This window comes from Madurella fahalii (genome assembly GCF_045866475.1).
Source record: "Madurella fahalii IFM 68171 DNA, scaffold_3, whole genome shotgun sequence".
Classification (NCBI taxonomy): Eukaryota; Fungi; Ascomycota; class Sordariomycetes; order Sordariales; genus Madurella; species Madurella fahalii.
The window spans coordinates 3356005-3380880 of record NW_027263973.1 but is presented as its reverse complement, the minus strand read 5'-3'; the positions used below and the strand labels follow the sequence as shown (position 1 = coordinate 3380880).

The window sequence follows — 24876 nt, the reverse complement described above, 5'->3', positions numbered from 1 at the left end:
GGCCGTGGAATGCGCACAGGATCCCGAGTGCGAGAAAATCAAGTCTGGAGCTTTGTGTACAGATAAATAATATCGACCGAGTGTTGGTGGAAAGCGAACAGCGTTGAACCACAGCTTTTTCAATGCTCAGTCGACCGGGGATAAGGGAACAACGGCTAAGATATTGGAAGAATCCATGATGAACACTGTTACAGCGGCTCCAGTAGCGTTTTTCCCTGGGGGCGTCAGGTGCTTTTGAGTCCCCGGCTGAGTCTAGACGTGGAGGAGGAAGAGCCGACACGGGACCAAGACGTTGCTGTGCTCCCGCGCCGGGAAGGGAAAGGTGTCAGGTTCTCGAGTTGTGCTGTGAGGAGAGTTGCAGTAACCAGTGCTAGTCTGGCTCCTCAAAGTAATTAATAATTAAATAACCCAAGGACCCTGGATATAAATTGCAAAACCTCGTTGAGTCTGATTTCCGCTTACCAACTCGATCGTCAAGTCGGGTACCAGACCTCGACTATTTTTTTCAGCATACGAGTTGAACATCCAATGCCCATTTGTGAAACACAAACCCGCCTTCCCAAGTCTTTTCGCAGGTTTAGACGGGCCCACACTGCACGAAAAGGGAAGGCGGTCTGAGTACAAGTCCGTGAATATAACCCCACCTGCGCCAAAGGTGGGGCAGGATCTGGAGGATCGCCCCTCGATGACTCTTTTGCTGCGGCCTATCACCGCCACGCACAATCTGCGGAAAAATTACTGGGCGTGCAAATCGACCTTTGGTCAGACCTAAACCATCACTAAAAGAACAACAACACCCCGCCGTACATAAATTACGGCGAAGACAAGGCACGGCTGGCCTGCATCCCCCCCTGCGAGCAACAAGAGGAGAAAGCACACAACTGTCCTTCAAGAACCGATACTTGGAGATCCTAGTTCCGGCGGACCGATACACCCGCCAAAATGAGGCCCATTCTACTGTCGGGCCACGAACGTGCCCTGACCCAGGTCAGGTCAGTCGCCCTTGGCTGAACAATGCACCATCAGAGCTCGCAGCTAACCTGGTCTGCTTTTCCAGGTACAATCGCGAAGGCGATCTGATCTTCTCTACCTCAAAAGACCAGCAAATCTGCGTCTGGTTCGCGCATAATGGCGAGCGGCTCGGCACATATCGCGGCCACCAGGGAGCCATCTGGACCGTCGACGTCGACCCCACATCCACCGTCCTCGCGTCAGGCTCTGCTGACAACACGATCCGACTCTGGGACGTCAAGACGGGCAAGTGCCTTAAGACCTGGGATTTCCCGACGGCCGTCAAGCGGGTCGAGTTCAACGAGGACGGCACCAAGCTACTGGGGGTGACAGAGAAGCGCATGGGGCACCTGGGTACCATCGTAGTGCTGGACGTCAAGGTCGACGTCGAGGCAGAGCAGAGCGATGAGAAGGCCCTAACGATCGTATGCGACGAGAGCAAGGCCACGGTTGCCGGGTGGAGCTACCTGAGCAAGTACATCATCGCCGGCCACGAGGACGGCTCCGTCTCGCAGTACGACGGGAAAACGGGCGACCTGATTTACAACTTCCCCATCCACGAGCTCAACAACCCCATTACCGATCTCCAGTGGTCCCAGGACCGGACATACTTCATCACGGCATCAAAAGACAAGACAGCCAAGGTATGCCTTTGCCTGCTCACCCCCTCCCCCCTCCCCCTTTCCCTCTACCAAAAAAGGCCCAAAAAGGCCAAAACAAGCAAAATAGACGTTTACCACTAACACCTCGCTCAAACAGCTCATCTCTGCTAAAGACCTCGAGGTCCTTAAGAACTACACCGCCGACACGCCCCTCAACAGCGCGGCTATCACGCCCAAGAAGGACTTTGTCATCCTGGGCGGCGGCCAGGCCGCCATGGACGTGACGACGACCTCGGCGCGCCAGGGTAAGTTTGAGGCCCGCTTCTACCACAAGATCTTCGAGGACGAGATCGGCCGCGTGCGCGGCCACTTTGGCCCCCTCAACACGGTCGCCGCCGACCCGACGGGCAAGGGCTACGCCAGCGGCGGCGAGGACGGCTACGTCCGCGTGCACCAGTTCGACAAGGGCTACTTTGACTTCATGTACGAGGTCGAGAGGGAGCGGCAAAACAGGCTAGCTGCCGCGAACGCGGCCGCTTGATTTGCAAAATCGGCACGGGATGGAAGCTGCCTGTAGTTTGAATGGTGGTGGTGGTGGTTTTGGCATTTGCTATTGGCGTTTAGGGAACAATCTTGGTCGGCGAATCAAGCGGACAAAGAAAGAGGGGGGGGGGGGGGGGGGAAGAGGAAAGGCCCAACAAAAACCCTTTATGCCTTGGAAGGAAAAGTTGGTCTCTCCTTCGCCCAGGTGGTTTAGTTTGCCTTTGTCAGGTAGTTTAGACCCTGCATTTACTTGCTTGTCTTTAGCGGTCACGTATCTCTTAGCGCGTGGTGCTTGGGATCGACCTTGACTTCGGCCAAACTCTAACCTAATGCTATTTGCGAGTTCCTGCTGCAATGCAGACATCTGAGAGCAAAGTTGCCAAGTATTTCGCCGTTTTTAACTTTCCGTGTACAAGCACGTAGAAAACATAATGACCAAAACACACCAGCCAGCCACCTAACGCCCCCATCCACTCTACCCGGTACTGGTACTGCATGTCCACCCCCCTCCTCCTTTGACGGGACAAGCCTTCCGTCCCCAGAGACAGATATCAAAATGACATAACGAGTCGTCGACCCCAACATGCCAAACCGTTCATCTCGCCCTCCTTCTATATCGCGCACCCATAGCTCTCGTTCATTTCTTCTTACCCTTTGCCTTCGCCTTTGCGCCTGCGGCATTAGAGTTTGTAGACACGACACTTGACGCCCGCGAAGGGGACGTGGAATTCGCCTTGCTGCCCGTCGCCGACTTTACATTATCCAGAGCCTTGTTCTGCAGGCCGTGTGTTAGCTCACTATTCGCGAAGTGCTCTCGCATCCGTGTGAATGCTCACCTTGACCCCATTCGCCTTGGTCTTCTTCTTGGCGGGTGCCAAGCCGAGGATGCTGTCCTCGTCGTTCTCGTCGTCATCCGGCTCCCGCTTGAGCTTCCCGTTGACGCCGTTCGTCTTGGTCGGGTTGACGTCCTCAAACTCCTTAACAACTGTGGTGAGGAGGGTATTACAGCGACGGCCAAGCTCGGTCGGCGTCCGGCTCAGGAAGAACCAGTCGAACCGGAAGAGCGGGCTCTCCCGAATCTCGTCCCGGATCTTCTCGTAGATGCCCTCCGAATCCACGCCATACTTATCCAATAGCACCAGGAGGAAGCGGTCTTCCTCCTCCGTGTACACCTTCTTGTTGGTGGTCGAGACGGAGTAGCTGATCTTCAGCTGTTGCAGCGGGACACGGTATTGGCTCATCTTCTTGCGTAGCATCTTGCGCTGGTGCTCAATCTTGCGCATCCGTTCCTCACCGTCCTCGATGACCTTGAGGTATTTGTTATAGTCGGCGATTTCCGTGTACCGCTGCCAGAAGACCTTGGCGTACGCCTTGATTTCTGCCGGCGTCTTGCTGTCGACCTCCAACGCGATTCCCTCGTAGTCAGTCCGCCCGTAGCGTCCCGACCCATTAATGAACTGTTGGAAATCTCGTCGGTTCCAGTCGCCAAACCCTTGCTGCGCAAGTCTCTGTTTCTCCTCTTGCTCCTCCTCAGTCAGAGGAGTGGCATTATCGATCTCCTGCTGGTCGAGGGCTCGCTCGGCCTCGCGCTCCGACAGGTTCTCGTCGTCGCCATCGGGCAGAGGGACTTTGTAGCCAATCTCTTTGCGGTAGTACGCAGTTTCCCTATCCTGAAGATCCCGAAGCCTGGGAGGATAAAACTGGTAATCATGTACGGGAACCTGTTTCGGGGCACGGGGAGCCTTCGGCTTTGCTTCCGCAGTTCTACCTCCGGTGTGCAAAGCTTGCTTGTAGTACTTATCGATCGAGTAGACCTGCTCCTTGCGTTCGCGCTTAGCCGGGTTGATCCAGTTGATGCCGATATCCTTCTTGCGCGCGGCGAAGTCCTCTCCGTTCCATTCGTAGGCCGATTCCGAGGTGAACTTTTGGAGATCATCGATGCCGAGTTTCTCGTACCGAGCATTCAGCTCCTTTGTCCTGCTTTCACCGGCCTGGAGGATCGCATCGATGTCATCATCGTTCAGTTCGGTGCCCTTCTCTGCGAGCGTCCCGAAGGCACCCCTCGTTTTGAACACCTTTTCTGCGCCGTGTTGAATCATGGACAGCAGCTCGTCCTTGTTCGCTGCGGCCTTCGCTGCGACTTGGGCACGACCTTGTTGAATGACCAGCTGGTCGAGGCGCAGCTTCTGTGCTGCCCGCTCGAGGACTTTCTCTTCGATAGCATTGTCTGTGACAAACCGATACACGACCACCTGCTTGGTCTGGCCGATACGGTGAGCTCGGTCCATGGCCTGCAGGTCAGCTTGTGGGTTCCAGTCGCTATCGTAGAGGATGACGATGTCGGCGGTAGTCAGATTGATACCCAACCCGCCGGCACGTGTGGTCAGTAAGAAGATGAACTTCTCGGAGTCCGGCTTGTTGTACTCGTCGATAGCCGCAATACGATCCTCGTGAGCGGTGCTACCATCAATGCGGCAATACTTGTAGCCTCGGAACACACAATAGTCTTCCAGGATGTCCAACAGTCGACTCATTTGAGAGAATATGAGAACACGGCTGCCTTGTTTCTGCAATCTCTTCAGCAGCTTGTCGAGGACCGTCATCTTCCCGGAATTGTATACGAGGTGCTCATCAGTGGTGTAGGGCGGGCCGGGCTCGGCGCCTTCGAAGAGGTAGGGATGGTTACAGCACTTCCGAAGCTGCATGACAATGTTGAGCAGCCGCGTCTTAGACTCGCGCTTTCCGCCTGCTCCGTTGACAGCGTCGATATCCTTCTCGAGGATCTTCTGATACCACTTAACCTGCATCTCCGACATACCAATATACACGTTGACCTCCTTCTTGGGAAGCAGGCTTTTTTCCACGTCGCTCTTGACGCGGCGGAGTAGGAACGGCCGGAGCACGCGATGCAGTTGCTGGACGACAGTGTCTTGGTCGCGGTCCTGGCCGGAGAACCATTGATCGAAGGCTTCCGAATCTCCAAACACATCGGGCAAGAGGAAATTGAGCAGAGCCCACAGCTCGTGAAGATTGTTCTGCAGAGGAGTGCCGGTGATCAGGAGACGGTTTCGTGAGTTGAACATGCGGATGACCTGGGCCAACGACGACTCCTCATTTTTGATGCGGTGAGCCTCGTCGATGATGATGTACTCCCATGCAAACTTCCGGAGGTGTGCTTTCTCGCGCAGGATCATCTCGTAGCTGGTGATGCAGACATCGAAGTTCTCATCGACCAGGCGATCGTTGATGAGCTGATGGCGCTCCTCCTTGGCACCCTGCAGAACCAACACATTGACTTCCGGAGTCCACCTGGCAAATTCCCGCTTCCAGTTGTCGAGTGTAGACTTGGGTACCGTGACCAGGTGAGGGCCGGTGATGCCCATGATGTGTCGCAGGTAGCCTAGGAAGGATATGGTCTGCAGGGTCTTGCCCAGGCCCATTTCATCGGCAAGGATTCCCGAGATACCGTTCTCGTGGAGCGATATCAACCAGTTCAAGCCAGCAATCTGGTAGTCTCTCATGGTACCCTGAATGAAGGGAGGCGACTCGCGGAAGACAGTCTCGGCGGAACCGCCGTGCTTCTCGTCCTTGAGCAGCTCTGCGTCTTCCTCGGCTTCTGTCCGGCGACGTCTTTCACTAGCAGCGCCGCCCTGTCGACCAGTGCCCTTCTTTGCTTTGGATGCTTCTTCATTCTGGCGATCGATCTCGGCCATGATCTCGCGGATCTTCGGGTTCGGGTTCGTCTCAATGAAGTGGCGAAACAGGTCCGTTAAGCCGAGGAGATATCGGAATCGACGGAGAGTGTCATCTTCCTACTGAAGTGTGAGCTGCATTCCTTCGCTAACGCTATGGTTGGCCTTGCCCACCTTGGATTCTCCCAACCTGTCGTGCTTCTTGCCGAAAATACTTCTCCGTAGCTGGTTCGCCTCTGAGCGCCTCTTTCGGCCATCGACAACAGGGTCGCCGGCCACGCTACTGGCAGTCGTGTTGGGGTTTGTGTCCGAGTCGGTGTAGTCGGGGGTCTCGTCGACATCCTGAGCGACTCGCTTGTCAGCCGGTCTGTTCTACCGGAAAAAGTGCGGCGGAAGAAAAAGTGTGCGCAGCTAGTCTTACCATGTCTTCACCGGCCTGGAAACTCTGGTTCTGTTCTGTGGCATCGGGCATTGACGCGTCGGTGTCATTGCCGCCCTGCCGCGAACGGGGAGCCATGGTGGCTGTGATGGCTCGTCCAAGCCTGGGCTGCTTCCGGAACGCGACTCAGACGCGCTCGCGTGTATAAGTGCTCAGGGGTAAAGAGAAGAGATCGCCTGGATGGTCTGACAGTGTTTACTGATGGTTAGAAGCCTCGTGGCTGCGATTCGCGACAAGAACGAGGAAGGCTGCGAGTAAGGCGGTTTGAGGGTGAGTGGGTGCTTTGCAGGGTGGAATTTCTGAGGTAGAGGAACCCCAAAAAGGTACAAACCGCGTCCCAATCAGCCAATCAAAGACGCCACGGTACGGAGGGGATTCAAGTGCGGTCGACGGAAGATGCCGGGCAGGCTACAGAAAATACCATCCCCGGCAATGCTCGCATACGTCGCGTGTCCGTTCCTTTTGCATGGAAAGCTATGTCTTTTTTTTTTTTTTTTTTTTTTTTTTACCTCCGATAAGCCAATGGCATGAAAGGCCCTGTTCCATTTCCCCCCCCCCAATGTCTGTTCCGCAGCATCGAGCATCCTCCGCAACCGGTAGGCAATAATGCAAATTATCTCGGCGAGGTTCAGGTTCAACGCCATGGCGGCTTTCTTCATGGCATTCTCAATGCCGCCATCAGTGTAAATGTAGGACGGAGAAGCCATAAAACAGCATGTACGTTATATTGCACTTTCGGGGAGCAAAATTAGAATTCTAACCCTAAATAACACCGGGTCGAGATGTAGAAAGTAGAGGTATTCTTGTTTTGCACTTTGCCGATGGGGAAGAGGCATCTTGTGGTGGCCCAGCTGCGGCCTTATGAAATGTCGGGCCGGGGCCTAGCCACACCCCAAATTTGGGTCGATGTCAGCCAAGGCCACAAACACACGTGCCACCTCCACAACCCCATGGATCAAACGAATCACAGGGCAACCCCAATGCACCTGGAAAGTTCCGCCAATCTCTCAGTTGGGGGTGGCGCTTGACGAAGGCTCCAATCCGCCGGTCCCTGTGCCTGTCCAGCTCAGCATGACAACGCAACACTGCCATCTCGGTAGTACATAGCCCATCTTCGATCTCGAGGGCATATCGTTCAGAGACACAGTCACTCTCCGGCCAGCATTTCAGAAAAGCACCGCCATCAGTATCTCGGCTACCCAACACGCCCCACTGCAGACGAGACCTGAACCACAATCAAGCTCCGCTCTGATCCACATCCACGCCTTGGCTCCCCCCTCGGTTTAGTGAAAACCCCTCAACATTCGGGTGCCCCAGTCATAATAGAGCATATCCCTTCCACGACATTCGGCGACAAGCCAAAAACTCGACAGCCTTCATCGAGACCTCGTCAGACCGTGGAATCTGTCCCTTCGAGCGCCATCAGATTCGTCAGTCGTTGAGTCCGACCGAGCCACAATGAGCGCCGAGTCGAACGAGCTACTCGAGGCCTTCAAAGCCGCCGCACTCTCAGTGACGAAGCTCTACAAGACGTCAGCATCGGCTCAGGCAAAATCGCGTGCAGACGGGTATCAGGACTGTCTCGAAGATCTCCTCACGTTTCTGGATAAGGAGAATATCGGCTTGGCAAATGGCGAGGGGCAAAAGATTCGCAAATGGGTGACGGAGCGGTTAGAGGGGCGAGATACGACATCCCCGTCGCTTGAGAGCGACGACGAAGCAGAGAAGGCGGAGGTGCCCGTATCATCGCCGCAGGTGCCGCGCAGCGCGACAACGACAACGCTACATTCAGGCGACAAGTGCGAGGTTCAGATGAGAGATTCAGCGCCCCCCATTCTTGCAACGATTCCCTGCCCCTCGAGCCCCGCTGTGGAGGAAGTCGACATTGTTGTACCCTCACAGGAGACCTTCACCTTTCAATCTTCACAGCCATATCCACAAGACGCCGCCATGCGTCTAGCCAACCTCGATCTCTCCGATTCTCAACAACACGGTTCCACGAACCGGTCAACACCGCGGTGTGGAAGAAGCAGGAACGCGCGGGCAGGTCCCAGGGCATCGCTGGGGCGGGGGGCCGGTCAGAAACGGAAGGTCAACCTAGCCGAGATCTTCGATCTAGGCAGTTTGGACTACGGGAACGGCAAGGATATGTTTGGAAGCGGGGGCAAGCGGAGCCGGCACGTATGACGGACCCTCAGCCGGCTGCACATCAATCACACCTGACGCCTTTTCATACGCATCACTTCTGGAGCAGCCGAGCTGTGCTGTTCTCCATCATCACTGGAGACATGTGGGATTGGGAGGCTGATGGCTCACCACGCATTGTATTCCCTGGGACCCATGGACACGGACGATTTAACGACAACCAACATCTGGAGAGGGTTACGGAACGGAGGTGGGCATTAGATGGGGCATATTGGGGCGTTTATTTATACCACACCGAGCCATGATATTTTTCTTCCTAGCTTTTTTTGTATGAAGGGGCTTTGGTTTTCTAGAGGTTGCCTCTCCAGTTGATAGATAGTCTTCGACGCAACTAACCGAGGGTTGGCCGTTGGAAGAAAGTATTGGCGTGGAGGAGACGGAGATTCCAATGGAAGACGATCCAACCCCATCACTCCACTCAACATTCGCTTGTGTCTTAGCTTGGCCATAGAAAACTAGTACATATTGCTCTAGTCGACTTTGGTAACATCGTGAACAAATCTAGCTAGAACTTCCTTAATCGGGATTCGAAGCTACTGGTGGATCATCACCGATTGTATGTGCCCCCGGGAAGCTGATCTTGTGAAGAGATGTGAGAAGAGATAATATACGATATATCTTTAACTTTTACCGCTCCGTCTCTCACAAGGTGCGTACTTACTCTTTCCCGATTTGCATCAAGTAATCCGGAAGTAATGCAAAAAAAACTCGGTATCCTTTCACATTCCGCAATCATCTCCCGTAACATGACAGTTAGCCGCTACGACAACAGCAACCTTCCGCTCAACCAACCGCTCTTGAGTAGCAGGACCAAGATTGATGATCTTAACCATTAAACCTCCTTGTGTTGTGTCTTCACACCGAAGACGCAAAAGTCATCATCTCCTCGCAAGACAAAACGCTTCTTGATCGTCGCAAGCTGAGCCTCGTCGGCGGTTGGTGTGACGCTCCTGCCCTTCGACCGATCCTTGAACTTCATTAGAGACAAGATGGGGACGGCACCCCAGGGGGACGTTCTTGCATCTCTTGAACCCTTCTTGTCCGGTATTTGTTGTGATAGAGTTGGTACTTACGGTAAGTTGGTAGTGTCATCTCCACATTTGACTGTTTTAGTTCCGCGATGCCGGGGGAATCTGGGGCACAGTTCCACCGCCTTGATGTTTCCGTTAAGACGATCAACATTGTAATCGACGGCCTGGTGTGGGGGCCTCGCGGCGGAGACACTTTGGATTACATATTGTTGGTCGATGTGGCTTGGTTACGATCGAGGGAAATGTGGGAGGAAAGCATGGGATGATCATGTTGATGGACAAGAGAGGTTTGAATGCTGTGTAAGTCGGGGCGGCCGGGCCCCTATTCTATGTTCTTCCACGTCCTGGCCAACGGGTGGGCGTCTAGTTTCTGGACCGAGGGGTTGAGCGTACAACGTTGTACACAACGGCAACGTGCGCTTCATATCCACAGACTCCAAACGCTACCATAAGCTAACGTATCAGCCTCGGGCCGGACAAAACAAATGATGGTTGCACGATGCCGGCCGCCGGCTGGGGGATTCTGGGAGATTTGCGTTGCGATGTGCAACGCGGCGGCCGATCCTTGGTCTTTGTCAGCAATTTATCCCAATCACTGCAGGCGAGAAGGTAGCGGCCCTCAACCATGTCAAGGCTAGAGACAAGCGGCGCGGTGTCTGAACCTGGATCTGCAAGTTTACACCTGCAAAGCGGTCGGAGGTTCAAGTCACGGGTTGGGCTGTCGGATGACGGCACGGTTGCTTGGCGCAGGGTTGCACGGGACGAAGGCTATCACCCGAGTAATTGGCGAATCAAAGAGCCGTTTCCGGGGAGCCCGAATGCACGGTCGCCCAACGCGAAAACGCGATACCTCATCGCCCGGCGACTGTTCACATCATCAAACTATCAACAGTTCAGTCAAGCCGAGTCGGATAGCTTCCATTGGGCACAAACATGCTGCCGATGCGCTGATCGTGCTACCCTTCCAACCCAATAAAAAAACATAGTCAGCTTGGTTGCCGCGCTGCCGCGGTTGGAGAAGTCCGGGTTGGACAAGGCCCCCTGACGAGTCTGGAATCATCCGTGACGCCAGGACGGCAGCCGCGCCGCCATGGCCACTAGTGTCTTCCTCATTTCCCTCCCCTTCTCGAAATTCCCACTTTCTCCTCTTTTTCGACGGAAACCCCCCGAGACATTCGCTTCGTTGCTGTGGCCCCGTTGCTGTGTGACATCTCTGCATTCCTCGAGAGTCGCTGCATTCATTATTATCAAAATATAATCAAGGCCCCTGCCAGGCGCACTAGAAAAAGCCTGTCTCCCACCCACCCTCGTCGTTTCCCGCATCATTATTTGCGCAGCCCGCCTGAAGCGCCCAAGATGAAGTCCTTCCTCTTCCCCATCGCCCTCATGGCGTCGGCCGCCATGGCCCAGTCGACCAGTGAATGCGCTGCCGACTACATCGTCGAGGCCTGTCTCGAAGGCGAGAGGGCGAGACTCGCGTCCTGCGTGAGCACCGACTACGACTGCCAGTGCACCCAGTGGAAGAACATCATCCTGTACGATCTCCCGACCGACCGCAGATCCTCCTCTCGCTAACGTGACGCAGGTGCTTCAACAACTGCCCCAACGACAGCCGGCAGCGTGAGTTTTCTTTCCCCCCCGGCCCCCATCCCGCTCTCTGTACCCGCTAACCGTTGCAATTTCTTTTCTCCAGTGGAGAGCGCCGGCCAGAGGGACATCTTCTGCGATTACGCGAGCCGCTTCAACACCCAGACCACCCCGACCGCGGCGGCCACACAGTCGACGTCGGCACCCGCCCAGAGCACGTCGAACGCCGACGCCAACAACGACGACCCGACCCCGAGCGACTCGGAAGGCGCCAGCACCACCACCAACAGCCCGGCCAGTGACACCAACAGCGCCGCCGACCTCGCTATGAACGCTGGCGGCCTTCTTGCCGCTGTTGCCGGCGTCGTTGCCGTTGTGCTCTAGATGCGGCGAGACCAGGCGCACGCGACTTCTTGGACCGAGCATCATAGGTTTCTTGAAGACTTTTTAAGAGGGCCGAGTCCGTGGGAGTGGGATTAGATAATGGTTGGCGAAACGGCGACCTTGTTCAAGAGGCTTTTATCACCGATGCTATTCGGGCAAGCGAGACCGCCTAATAGGATCGGGATTGTAGACAAGCGGCCGAGTCCCAACTAATTCTTAATTCGGTGATAGCTTTAATTAGTAATGGATGCACTGTTGGACGACGATCTACTTGGAAGTACGTTGCGGATCCGACGAAGAGTGCATACAATTGACGCTAAAAAAGAATCTTTTCTCTGCGTTCGTTGGACTATATGTGCTTCAGATAGCAGAAGACATGCGTGTTCCACATCTGGGAGCGAGTCTCAGACGACGAGCCACGCAACATCCATCACGAAACACCATGAATCGTCATTGATTCTTTTCTCCCTCCATTCAAAACCCATTTCCACACCTTTGACCAACTACTCATCAACCGACTGGCCATCCGAGTAGGCACCAAGAAAGAAAAAAAAAGAAAAAAAAAAGAAAAAAAAAAAGAGAAGACTCAAGCCGGCTCATCGTTCCCAAGAGCCTCGTACCTCCTCTCGTCGCGGATCCCCGTCTCCCTCGGGCCCCCGTGGCTCCGCATGCCCCCCATCATAGCCCTCTCCGCCAGCCTCCCGGGGTCGTCCATGCTCCCGGGCTCCGGGAGCGCGCCCTCGGCCGTCCCGCTGCCCTCGAACCCGCCCTCGTGCAGGTTCTTGCCGTGCGGCCTGCCGACGCCGCCTCCTCCCATCTCCCGGTCGTAGTGGCTGCCGTGGGCGTAGGACGGGGCGTCGCCGCCCTGCCCGCCCTCGACGCCGCCCAGGCCGTGGCTCTGGGCGTGGCCGCCGCGCTCAGCCTGCCGGTTCTCGAGGTTGAGCGAGGTGGTCTTGTTGGCGTCGGTGCCCCCGCCGCCGCCGTGGCTCTTGAGGGACTGGCCGGTGCCGATGACGTAGCCTTGCTGGCGGGCGGGTTTGGACTGGTGCTGGTGCTGCTCGGCGGATTGCTGGTGCGGCTGTTGCTGGGACTGCGGTTGAGACTGCGGGTCGGACTGGCCGTGCTGGCCCGGATTCGAGGCGAACCCGCCGCCTGCGCGGGTCGACTCGGCCGCAAGGGAGGACTCGGGCACCAGGCCGGCGGATTCCTGCGTAATGGGGGCTTCTCCACCCCTGGTAACCTGTCGTGGGAACGCCCCATGTCAGTCGCTGTGGTCAATTGGGGCTGCGTTTGGGGAGGAGGAGGGGGAGGTTCTGTGCGTATATGGTGTGCGTACCTTCATGCCGGCGCTGGGGGCTGGTTTGGACGCCATCTTAGTTACTGATGTTGATGTTTCAAATTAGAGTAGTTCCGATCTCTCTGTACGGTTAGATCGCTATGGAAAAGCAATGTATTGTGCGCTGCCTCGACTCTGAAAGGGAGCAACGACACCTGAAATAGAGGGCTCGACAACCAAACAGAGCATGACATCATGGGCCGTGATGTCATGGCGACGCGGGACTGCTGTGTCTTCTGCGAAACAGTTAACCAACAATTGAAGATTGCTCAATTGCGTGCGGAGAAACGAAGATTCGCTGAGCCACCTATGACTTCATGTCGCGTTGTAGATACTTATCTTCTTGTAAGTCTTGTGGGGCTAACTCGGTGATGAGGCAAATATGCCGATCCCTCAACACATTTCAGCTACGGATTCCGGCCGGGAAACTCTTGAATGGACGCTTGGAACTTCACAGAGGAGGCTGTGAGCTCGAAAACCAACGACATAGTATAATTTATATGATGGTAAGCCACATATAGATCTGTCTGGACGGTCCCTGTACCAAATGCGCGTTCCCAATCCCGAATCCTGCAGCACCGCCCCGATGAATTTGTTTCTTCGCCAACCCGCTAGAGATCACGCAACATGAGCATTCCCTCGCATGTGTTGTCTGCTCCGTCGCTCAGCCAAGCGCAGCTATAGCGGTTTTCGGGTCCTGGCGTCGAGAAACACGCCTAGGTCAAAAATCAAGAAAAGAAACCTACACCTAGCGATATGTTCCTCTACAGGCCTCGCCGACCACCCGTGCTCATCAATGTAATTTTCTGCTTCTTTTTCTTCTTGCCGCCTCCACCGCTGGAACTGGCAGCTGCGGTGCTCCCACTGCTGGCTCCACCATTTGGTTCGACCCCCATTGCCTCTAACTGCATGGCCAGATCCGCGGCGCCTAGCGTCTCTAGCACTTCCGCATCCCTCAGCCACCCATCGTCCGCCTTAGGGCGGCTGGGGAGCGTCTCGGGAGGCGCCCCTACCATGGGCGTTCCCCAAACAGTCCTGCGGCCGGATGGGCTGGTGCTAATGTCAGACAGCGATGAGAATCCAGGCCGCGGGTTGGGTGGCGTGGTTCCTTCAGCCCCCAGAGGTAGGAAATCGTTCATGTCGACAGGCGGCTCGTCAGTACTCATGCTTCCAAAGCGGACCGTCACCTCCTCGTCTACCGGGCCGAGATGACGCCTCGCATCGCGGACCGCCGCTGCCTCGAGGCGCTCGGCCTGTAGCCGCTCTCGTTCCTCTTGTGTCGCCTTCTCTCGATTCCGCCGGCGACGGCGCTCAATCTCCTCCGAGAAAGTCTCCAAAATCTCGGGCGCCACAATGTCTGTCCAGTCGCATTCTAGAAAGCTGATCAGACAACCCCGCGGCAGATGGCCGAGATATTTCGCCCGCTTTCGCAGGCTATCATCAACCACATGACCGGTCGAGATGTGCTCGACCCTCGGAAGTAGCGTCGAGGGGAAAGCGGAAAACGCCCCGTACTTGGTCTTAAGAATCCGTATGTCTAGCGGCGAGAGATAAAGATGCGGTGGAGACGTGTAGAAATAGAAATCTTGCTCGCCCTGTTTTGGTTGGCTCGATTCCGGGGCCGTGGCCGGCTCGGTTGTTGATGTCCCATCCATCTCGGCCGCCTTCTCCTTTGCCGCGCTGATCGCCCTGATAGCCTTCTGCGTCCACTCGTTGTCCTCGTGATAGAGCAGTTCGTCCTCCTTCTCCTGTTTCAGAAGATCCTCAACCTCTCGGTCGAACTGTTCAGCCATGTAACCGCCGGTGCCCCTCATGATCCTAGCATAATCCAACACATTTGCTGCAAAATGCCAAGGGACATCCTCGCCGGATTGGAGCACCTCAGCCGCGCCTTCTTTTGGCAGTGCCAGTGTGCTCTTCGCATTCCGTGCCATTAGGCGGAGAATAACATCGTCCCCCGGGCGGGGTAGCGGGCTCTCCTGGCCGGCATAGAACCTCACCGGACGCACATCGGACAAGTACACAGAATCCTCGCAGATGGGGCATTTCCTCCACCGGGTCTGTTTCTTCTCGGCCAATTCACCATTGCTAGTGTTCATGAAGCGCATCAAACAGGGCAAGCAAAAGATGTGGCCACACTTTGCCATGCGCGGCGCAACAGGCTCGGAGAGACAGATGGGGCAGGATGTTTGCTGGGACTCGGCCGAAGCGATGACCTGGAGGACATCGCTCCAGTCGATGTGCTCGTCGGCGTCGGCGGCCTGGCAGGCGTAATTCCCGTTAGGTTTCACGACAAAGCGGTAATTGGCATGGATGTAGCGGGCCTTGTCGGCAGGGTGGTACCCGGAGCCAGCCCCCCAAGAAGGGTTCCGCCGGTAGGAGCGAGAATACGAAGCATGGTAGTAGTGGTCGTGAGGGCGCGGCGGCAAGGCGTAGCTCATCAAATGTGTGATGGATGTCTGACCGCGTCTGCTCGAGGCATTGCGCAGGGCTCTGATCTCGGCCATTTCGTCCTCCTGATCCAGATGTCCGTTGCCGCCCTGGCCCGGCCGCCTCTGGTTCCGATGCTGCCTCCTCGAACCTTGGCTTTTTCTGGGAGTTGCCTGAGTGTGCAATGAGCCCTGGGACTGTCGACGACTGGCCTCGAAACTCGGGGTCGGCGCTTGAGAGATGGCTGTGGAGTGGCTCGCCGTGACCGGGGCCGAGATAGGCTTGCTTGAAGCGGATGACGTCGAGCTCATATTCGGTAGTTGGGGCAGGAGAGCGGCAAGTGGTCGATGTGGTTCATCCGTATCGCGGCGTGCACGAGAAGCAATTTGCCAGGTCTTCTTCAGAAGTCGTCAGCTGCCGTCGTGACACAGAGGATAGCCAACAGAAGCGACGCCGATGATGGCAAGGTAGTTGTCGAGCATTCCCAACATACCTTAAAGGTCGATGGATGGCGACTGTCGGCTGCAATTGTGATTTCTAAAAAGTCACAATTCCTAGGTTCCCCGAGCTGAAACGTATCGATGGCTAATTCCGATCCTCGCTCATTATCGAGCGAGAATTGCGTTCTGGAGGGGCCCAGTGCAGGACCCCGCGGAGGTTGGGCGGGCGAGGAGGAAGAGTCACTCGGTCGCGGGGCAAATGTCGTTAAACTTGATGATTCCGGGGAGCGAGTGGCGCTGGTAGGCCCGTCGCTCCCTAGGTCAGCTGACTCTACAGGTGCATCACGTCAGAAAAACATGGGACATGGCCCCTATGGACAGTGCATACGGCAAGTTACCGCATTTGCCGAAACACTTTATGCATCACGGCGAGTAAGCATACTCTCTTTTGAGATGTACGCGCATACCTTTCAGAAAAAAAGATTATCATGATTATTAACTGTGTGAAGTCGATTGATTTCTCATCAGTCGTTCAATTTTAGCCTTTTGCTGCATACTTGAGACGGCGACTCTTAAGGAATATTTTCTGGTCAACAAACCGGATCAGAGTTCTCGGCAACAACTATCCCAAGCACAATAGGATTATATCAACTCGGAATTAGAATGTTAACTCCCAAATCCTATATATAGGCTTTACCGCACTTCGGGAAACCCAACGATCTCAAGGTAGAGGAACTGGATGCCGCACTCAATCCACCAGCCGCTTGTACATACCTTCGTCCGAACCCTTCTGCCTTCTCGTACATCACTCGACGAATTGATTCCAGAAAATCGTCTCCATTCATGAGATATCCCATTTGGCTTTCTCAAGGTAAAATAATGATGAACACGAGACTGATACCAGGTATTGATACAACACAAGTATGGTATGGTAATTAGAGTTCAACGAAGGATATGCACAACAGCCCGCCCACCTTACCACCATCACCACCATCATCATCGTCATCACCACCACCGCTATCACTACCACAACCACCATAACAACAGAGTATTTGGCTTGGTAGACTGTCATGACGTAAAATGTGGATAAATGGAACAACAGCAACACAACGCAGCCCCAGTTGAGAGAAGAGAAAAAAGGTGGGGAGGAGAGAAAGAGGTATAATAGCGCTTCGCTCTCTGGGGCACACCAATCACCGCTATCTTAAGCAAACTTGTGCTTCAACTTGGCAAAGAAACCACTAATCCTGTTCTTCTTCTTCACGGATGCCTGGCCGTCGGCCGTCTTATTCCCGTTAGTTTCGGCACCAGTGGACGTAGTGGCGGCGGCGGTGGTGGCCCCGTTCGTTGCTGATGCTGCAGCCTCGTCCGTCTTGGTCACCTCTGCCGCCGGCTGTGCTTGCTCCGCCGCGGGCATCGCTTTGGTGGTCTCTGCAACGGTAGGTGCCTCGACCGCAGCCTTGGGCGCGTCGACTGTCTCCGTCGTCGATATCCCGGCGGCTTCGGGTTCATCCATAGCCTTGGGCGGTTCGACAGCTTCCGACTCCTCAGCAGCCTTCGACAGCTCAACAGGCTTGATGTCTTCAACAAGCCTGATCCCCGCGACAGGAGGCGGCGCGTCATCGGCTTGGCCTGTCACAACAGGCTTGGCCTCTGACACAGTCTCGGTCGGCTCGGCGGAGTGGGGAGGCTCAACGGCCTGGGGCGTCTCGACAGTCTCAGCCTTCTCAGCCTTCTCAGCCTCAACCTCCTCCACCACCTTCGGCACCTCGGTAATTTGAGGAGCTTCAACAACAGCCTTAGCCCCGAGCGGCTTTTCCTTCTCTACAGCTGCCAAAGTAGGCGATTCGCCAACCTGGTCAACCTGCTTCACCACTTTGAGAAGCTCAGTCTCGACCTGCTTCTTCTCCTCCACAGCCTCGGTGTTGGCCGCAGCCTCGGGACTCTCGGCAGCTTCCTTGAGTGATTCCTTCACCTTAGCGGGGACTTCCGGGGACACACTCTCAACGACGGCCTCCTTCTTGTCCTCGGTGATGGATTCCTGGACAGATTCGGGGAGCGCAGCCTTGACAGAATCGGGCAGATTGGCCGCAGCGTCGGTCGCGGCAGTTGTGGCCTTGGTTGCGAGGCCAGCGGCGGCATCGCTAGCCTTGGCAGCAACATTTGCCGCGGCACCACTGGCACTTTCGGTAATCGCGATAGCAGCCCCCAACGCTACAGACCCAGCCGTGGCTGCCCCAGCAAGTACGGCCTCAGCGGCGGTCACGTCAGTCTCGGATTTCTCGGTGCCCTTACCACCGGTGCCCTCCGAGGTTGAGGGAGCTTCGGGAACTTTGTCCAGAAGCTCTTCCTCAACCTCGGCCTTCTCCCTAACCTCCTCACTGATGGCACTCGCTTCCGGATCAACGTGGGCCTTCTCTTGACTCTGCTTCACAATCTCAGGTACTTTGGGCTCCTCTAGGGGGACTTGGCCGGCCAATGCGGCCGTTGTCGATTCAGGGGCAACGGTATTGATTGCAACTTCATTAGCAGCCATGACAGGCAGGCTCGACTCTGGTATCATGTTGCCAGTGACGGGGGGGAGCTCGGTCTCGATGCCCGGGATGCGGTCGCTCTTCTCATACGACTCCTTGTCTAGCGTGACGTGGCTGTCAATTGCACCGGCCGAGATTTCCTTTGGGACTGTCTCGCCGGCCTCGAGCTTAATGGGGTTGACGGCCCCTTCCGCAGCGGGGAGCGGGTCGACCTTGACCTCCTTTTCGAGTTCCGCAGCGGGCGTCTCAGGGAAGCCGCCAGGGGGGGAAGCATCGTTCTCAGCCTTCTCTTCCTGCTTTTCCTCGGCTTTCCCTTCCTTCTTCTCCTCTAAGGAGACGGCGCCGGCCAGTTGAGCGGTGGTGGAGTCGGGGGCAGCAGAGTTGACAACAGACTTGGCGATGGTCGCATCGCCAGCCTCCTCCTTCTTCTCTTCTAGGGGGACTGCACCAGCCAGTTGGGCCGTCGTAGAATCAGGGTGGGCAGAGCTGAGGGCCGCAGTGGCGGCGGTTGCTTCTACCTTGTCCATTTGTTCAGGTAACAATATATTGTTTTCGTTCCCGTCGTGGTCCTTTCCGTGCGGCGCAGTGTGGTCGATGGTCCACTCGCCGTCGACAACGAACTGTAGAGAAGTGAACACGTCAGCAACTTGGAGCAGTGACGGCCTGAGTGTTTGGCGTGGCCGATGAAAAACGGCCAAATTTTAGGGCAAATTGCTCGGCAAGTGCAAGCCTAGCGTCGAGCAAGCGGGGATCCAGTTCAACTTTAAAGCAACTGGCACAGGAAAGAGGGGCGAACTGGAACTTGAATGCAAGGCCACAGTCTTGTCCCTGTCCTTGTCTAGTGCCAGCCAACGGAGTTAGACCAGAAGATGACTCTTCCGAGCCCCATGCGTCTCCCCCACAGCTACCGCTAGTCTCCCTTGGGGCCGCTTGCTGGGTTTATCCTTCTTTGCTGTGGTTGCTTCTTCTTGACGAAGCACCGTGTTGGTGTTGTGCGTCATCGCGCAAGGCTCGGCAAGACGGGTAGGACCGGCTACGCGGAACGGGGCTGGGAGGAACAACAGAAACCAACACGGGTAGTCGGGGGACAGTTGTCGGCTGGAATTAAGGTGCACTTGCTCCTGGTGGTGGCTGGTTTATCGGTTATTGGCGTTGTGTTGGTGGGATTCACACTAAGGTTGCTGCTCCATGCTCACGATGACCTGACGCGGGCCGAGCGCCTAGCTGCCCGGGCTTTGTTGCGTGCTGAGCAAACGAAACAGCTCTCCCCAAACTACGAGCTCTCCGAGGCCCTGAGAAAAGCGCCGCGGTTCATGCAAGCGATACAAGTGAGAGACAGCACCCACCTTGTAGTATATTGGATTGGAGTCGTCTGGGAGCGCCACGGTCTTTTGGAAGACCTGTCCCACCTTCTCGAGCTTCTCGCTTTTGCTCCAATTGTCAAAGGTGCCTGTCACATAGACTTCTTCGGCATCATGGGCCCTGCAACAGTTGACGAAGCCGCAGTTAGCAAGCCGTTGCAACAGATATGCGTCAATTCGTCATTGTGGCGCATGGCCGGAGAGCTTAGCACCGTAGATCGAGTCAGCGGTCCCTGGCCGGGCCGCAAGCTCTTGCACCTTGACACAAGCGCATAAGCAACGCGCAACTAACCATTTGAAGGTAAAAGTCCCCATGGCTGGCGGAGCAATTGTGTATTATTCGGTAGCCTCGACCGGACGAATGTTGTGGGCTGAATCGAATGCGCTATCGTAGGGAAAAGCTCGAGTCCGGATTTAGGCCGCGAGAGAGAGCTGTCGTCTGAATAGCATGCAGGCGCTATCTTAATTGCTTCCTCGCGGTTCGCTGACGTCAGTCGATGGGCGATCAGCAGAAAACGCCGTCAGAGAATAGAGAGGGCGTCGTAAAACGCAAACAAATCGGCGCTCCACGTTCAAGAGGCTTTGGATATCCTGCAACTGAGAACTTCAATACCCAAGTCGAAGAGTACAGGTCGAGGGAAGCGCAGAGGCCAAATGGGAGGGGTTGGTGTTGATTGCGCTGCCTGCGCAACGCCGGCCCTGGCAGGCCCTGGCAGGCGGCTGGCGCTAATGCTAAGTCCAATTGCGCACGCCAAGGATGGTGTGCAGCAACTCCACCGCTGCAGTGATTCTTCGCTTCGGCCTTTATCGGAAGCTTTATTCCCCATCAGGTAGGTGAATGAGCCTGGCGGATTGCTTCTCCATCCGCCGATTGATAAGGGTATAGAAATCAGATAGAAAACCATGCGTTGTTGGCCTCTTTTGTATCACACTCGTGCTATCGGACACATCACAATCCATTATTCGAACCGAGAAGCCCAACACCGTGTGCTCAACACCAGGCCGTGCCTGTGTTCTGGGATGATATGCGGGGTAGTGAGCTTCTAGCAAGCTCCATAGGTCATTCGTCAATTGAATGGCGGTTCGCAACCTCCTCCGCAACTTGATTGGGTCATGATCGTCACCTGGCCCCAGGAAGCTGCGGAAGAACGGCAGCTGCTTTTGACGACAGTATCACTTCCGGTAATCCAGCGGTGCTGGATTGCATCTGTGAATGAATCCTAATGCGGCAGAGCCTCTATTAGAACCCTGCGACATTGCCAAAAAAAAAAAAAATAAAATAAAATAAAATAAAATAAAATAAAAAAAAAAAAATAAGGGTGCGATGTAGAAGCTGCGAAGGATCACCCCGAGCCGCGCTGCGGCTCGTAACCCTGGGAAGAGGTGTAATAATTTACACAGCTGACTGTGCAGCTTGTTAACATGGTTACTTCGAATAACATCCTTCTCTATGAGCGTAACTATAGCTAACGAAATACTAACCCGTCATCCCTTGTCCACCAACTTTTCCAGCAGTCCGTACCGCGGAGTTGGATCCCAGTGTCTAACGCCAGTCCATGCATACAAAATCGAACGCAAAGAAAATTGGAGCAAACCGGGCCGTAGGAGTTATGACATCCCTGATCGGCCCGACCCAAGAGAAAATGACCCGTTAAGAATAAGAGTGAAAAAAGAAAGAAAAGAAAAGGATTCAAGCCCGCACATTCTACCATCCAAATTGCTCCAAGTGCACCTCAACCGCTGGCCCATCAGCCACCATCAGACTCGCCGCCGTGGCTCGAACGTCGGCCATCAAGGTGTCCGGACCGCATCCCGCGACCAGGACACGCTGGTTCGACGGCGTGGCAGTGACCGCGCTGCGGATGAGCGATGGCACGTCTGGGCGCCCTCTGTTGATGAGGTAATCCCAAGACACGGTAGTCGCAGCGGTCGCCTCCTTCTTCGATGTACCGCTGGCGTGATGCTCCATCCGCGCCTCGATTGCACGTTCCAGGTCTTTCTCGGTAAGGTTTTTTTTCTCGAGATCCGTCTCCGCAGGCGACACGGGCGCTGATCCTCCACTCTCGGAGGAGGAGCCATTGTCATTTCCACTCTCATTCGTATCATGGCCGTTGGGCAGGCCTAAGGTCGGCGAAGACTGGGCTCGAGTGACGTGTAGAGCAAAGTCGATTTTCGCCGAATGCTCGTGCGTCTTGAATATCTCGAGCTGCTCGCTAAACCAGGAGATGTTTTCTGGCCAAATGCATTAGTCTACATGATCAGCAGGGCTGGACTGGTAAAAGAAGCAACTCACCGTGTTGCTTGACCGACCAGATGAAAACAACCTTGTTGTGAGACTCGCCGTTCATCTTTGCGAGAAGGTTCTCCACGAGTCCGATGGTGAAGGTGGCGCCTGCACCCCCTGCGACTAACACTATCTTGTCGAACTTGATGGGATTAGGGAAAGTCCCATAAGGCCCGTCGAAGGATACCGCCACCGTCGCACCAGGATGAGCCGTTGCATATTCGTACAGTTCCCGTGTGAATCCGGTTTGTGCCTTAACCGTGAACTCCATAGGCGAGGCCCGGTGGCATGTGAACGGGTGCAACTGAAATTTGCGAACTGCCGGGATCCAGAGGAAGCAGTGCTTCCCCGGCTGAGCACCCGTAGGACCCTTCTTCATGGAAACCCTGGTGAACCCGCCAGGGAGTGGGTACAAGGTTACCTCGTTGTTGATGCTGTTGTATCCCAGCCTGCAAAGCCTCAAGAGGACGTCCAGAAGCCATATGGCCGCAGCGACGAGCGTGACGATGAGGACGTTCTTCGCCCATTCGGGCTGGTGGAAGCCGAGCGCAACGACACCCATGATCCAACCGGGGATGTGTACCACCTTGAACAACTCGTACCAAATGCGGCGGCAGATGCCAGAGGTGGCGACAGTTGCGAAGGCGAAGCCCGCCACGATGGCCGCGATCTCTCCCCTCTCCGCGTACTTTTCCTTGAGGCGTCCCGTGCTGTTAAAGTAGACCGTGTATATGGTGGCATGCAGCACCATAAACACGAACATGATGCATCCAGTAATTTGATGTAGACGGTTAAGGCGCTCGTACGAATAGGGCGTCAGAAACGCCAGGGGCGTGTTCTTCAAAGAAAGGAAGACCGTGATAGACATGGCCACTTCCGCCATCCTGCGTGAAACGCTGGTGAGTTTTCCTTGGGTTTTGCTAGGAGTTTTAGGGCGATGGACGTACCAGCCGAACCTCGCCGCGTAGTTGGATATCGAGCTCCCGTTCAATCTCACGAACGAAAAGCCCACCAATATGCCGAAAAAGGCCGCCGCCAACAGGGCATGCCCGGCAGACGCGAAGCCCGGCACCTTCCGAACCAAAACGCTTCTGATTAGTCTAGGATCGTCAGCAAGTCTAGCCATCCAAGTCACCGAAGACGGAGGTCTTGTTACCTTGAGCTAGCGACAAACGGTCGAGCCAACACCCTGAGCGGTCCTCTTGATGTGTCGAGTCTTGCAAACAACCGACGTGTCCAGTAGGGGATCACATAGATGAGGATGAGGCCGCAAATCGCAGCCACCATGATCCTGAGAGCGAACTCAGTAGCCACTTTCCGCTCGGCAAAAAACGCCAGCATGGCGGGGCTGTAATGCCCCCCGGCCATTTTGGATATCGTTTTGTATGATGTCGAGTTCAGGGTAGTGTGAAGTTGTTGTTGTTGCCGAAGAACGTATGCGCGCTGTGCAGATCCAGCCCACGCAAAGAGGGGGAAGCGCAAGGACGTGTTTGGATAACAACACGCCTTATATATATGTATCTTAGGCCCAGTGGATTGACGTTTGGGGCGAGAGCTAAGACGGCAGCGGTGGAATGAACTGAAACCGCGATGGTCTAGACCTTGTGGACGAGCAGGTCAAAACTCTCCAGTACCCGGTATATATCTGGGAGCCATCTTCTGAAACAGAATAGCCCGAGTGGGGTCTGGGGAAACAGCCACTGGATAGATGAGGGTATAACAAAGCCATATCTGGCTCGCAGAACCTTGATTGCTTGGGCGTCACATGGAGGGAGCTTGGTATCGGCGGTCATGGCGTCACGGCACTTGGGACTTTACCGCAAACCATGTCGGCGCAAAAGCGTACAGTGTAAAAGCGCTGGTGATAATATGGCAAGTTCCGGCCGGCCAAGACCAGAGCCAGATCGCTGCTAGGCGGCGTCGGTGGGTAAGTTGGTGTGACGACGGCGTTGGTACGGCCGTGCCGCATAGCCCGCAGGGACGGTTCTACGGATGCGCAGCGAGGGACCCGGACGTGGCATGCACGTCCGGAGAGGGCCAGGCTGAGCAGGGACAACCACTTCGGGGGGTTTCGTGATATTGCCATTTCCTCTCTGGGACTTTGTCAGCTTGACAAAGCGCCGAGCATGCTGCCCAAGACGATAGACGAGGTCCTCAAGACGTGACCAATGTGGGTCGCCAGGGAAGATAGGCCACCGTCTTCATTGGCAGGACCGTCGCATCGGCAATATGGCTAAACGATTTTGGATAATTTAGGGCCGGCCGTTCACACTAGTACTGGGAAGCTTGAACGAGGGCGTCCCAGGAACCAGCCCCTGCTGTCATCCGATTCTAGGGCTTCTACCCCACAAACGCACGCAATATCAGCCAATATCGAGAGCACCTCTCATGTCGAGACTTCTGACAAGCCCTGTCCGGCTCCTATGAGTCGGCGGGGCTCCGGTGAGGCGTTGCCAAGTTTGGCGGCATGCAGCATACCATCACCGACATCTGCACACGCACTGCAGCTTGCGGCTTGGAGACGGCACGGCCTTTCGCCACGTGAAAAAGGCGGCTGCCAGTACAGATAGGCGAATGCGTAGCCGAGAGGGCCTGCGTCAGAGGCGAGGGGGCCAGAAGCGAAGTGCCAGAGGCGCGGTTTTGGCCATGTGCTGCCGAAGGAGGCTGCAACGACGATCACGAACCGAAGGGACGAGAGGACGGCAACGGATGCGTTCCAGTTAAACCAGGGATAGCCGCCAACTTTGCGTGCCAAAACCAAGCATGCAGGAAAATGGGAATTGATGAACGACGAAAATCATAACGCGGCATAACAAGCTGGCGCGGCAGATTTGGTGCTGGGGCTGCCGGAACCTCGAGAGACCTGGACGGAGTGGGCAATAATGGAATGGCATATGCATAACAACGGGCAGCAAAAGAGAGGGGGAGACGTAACCAAGGGTCTGGTTATCAGTCTCTACCAAATTTCCCGTGCATTCAGGCTTTTGGGGCTTTGTC

The 24876-nt window shown here is 55.5% G+C and overlaps 8 protein-coding genes across 8 annotated transcripts; 3 read left to right on the top strand and 5 right to left on the bottom strand.

The window, feature by feature from the left end:
• Positions 1-942: 942 nt before the first annotated feature.
• On the top strand, positions 943-2154 carry TIF34 (translation initiation factor eIF3 subunit; the record flags this gene model as incomplete). Its single annotated transcript, XM_071061869.1, has 3 exons — positions 943-992; positions 1058-1655; positions 1771-2154. The coding sequence occupies 3 exons, from the start codon at positions 943-945 to the stop codon at positions 2152-2154; spliced, it is 1032 nt and encodes a 343-aa protein (XP_070917970.1).
• A 639-nt stretch (positions 2155-2793) lies between these two features.
• ISW2 (chromatin remodeling complex Adenosinetriphosphatase) lies at positions 2794-6365 on the bottom strand (the record flags this gene model as incomplete). The annotated part of the gene is made up of 4 exons (XM_071061868.1): positions 2794-2931; positions 2993-5968; positions 6023-6220; positions 6270-6365. 4 exons carry the CDS (start codon positions 6363-6365, stop codon positions 2794-2796), a joined length of 3408 nt encoding a protein of 1135 aa, XP_070917969.1.
• Positions 6366-7745: 1380 nt separating this feature from the next.
• On the top strand, positions 7746-8474 carry MFIFM68171_06447 (Fungal N-terminal domain-containing protein; the record flags this gene model as incomplete). The annotated part of the gene is made up of 1 exon (XM_071061867.1): positions 7746-8474. The coding sequence occupies one exon, from the start codon at positions 7746-7748 to the stop codon at positions 8472-8474; it is 729 nt and encodes a 242-aa protein (XP_070917968.1).
• A 2405-nt stretch (positions 8475-10879) lies between these two features.
• On the top strand, positions 10880-11494 carry MFIFM68171_06446 (GPI anchored serine-threonine rich protein; the record flags this gene model as incomplete). Its single annotated transcript, XM_071061866.1, has 3 exons — positions 10880-11058; positions 11109-11143; positions 11217-11494. 3 exons carry the CDS (start codon positions 10880-10882, stop codon positions 11492-11494), a joined length of 492 nt encoding a protein of 163 aa, XP_070917967.1.
• Positions 11495-12080: 586 nt separating this feature from the next.
• Positions 12081-12866, bottom strand: MFIFM68171_06445 (uncharacterized protein; the record flags this gene model as incomplete). Its single annotated transcript, XM_071061865.1, has 2 exons — positions 12081-12734; positions 12831-12866. 2 exons carry the CDS (start codon positions 12864-12866, stop codon positions 12081-12083), a joined length of 690 nt encoding a protein of 229 aa, XP_070917966.1.
• A 728-nt stretch (positions 12867-13594) lies between these two features.
• On the bottom strand, positions 13595-15571 carry MFIFM68171_06444 (uncharacterized protein; the record flags this gene model as incomplete). The annotated part of the gene is made up of 1 exon (XM_071061864.1): positions 13595-15571. The coding sequence occupies one exon, from the start codon at positions 15569-15571 to the stop codon at positions 13595-13597; it is 1977 nt and encodes a 658-aa protein (XP_070917965.1).
• A 1333-nt stretch (positions 15572-16904) lies between these two features.
• On the bottom strand, positions 16905-19910 carry CRP1 (Cruciform DNA binding protein; the record flags this gene model as incomplete). Its single annotated transcript, XM_071061863.1, has 3 exons — positions 16905-18854; positions 19581-19716; positions 19888-19910. 3 exons carry the CDS (start codon positions 19908-19910, stop codon positions 16905-16907), a joined length of 2109 nt encoding a protein of 702 aa, XP_070917964.1.
• Positions 19911-21300: 1390 nt separating this feature from the next.
• Positions 21301-23247, bottom strand: MFIFM68171_06442 (Ferric reductase NAD binding domain-containing protein; the record flags this gene model as incomplete). Its single annotated transcript, XM_071061862.1, has 4 exons — positions 21301-21827; positions 21889-22763; positions 22827-22979; positions 23036-23247. The coding sequence occupies 4 exons, from the start codon at positions 23245-23247 to the stop codon at positions 21301-21303; spliced, it is 1767 nt and encodes a 588-aa protein (XP_070917963.1).
• Between the last annotated feature and the right edge of the window lie 1629 nt (positions 23248-24876).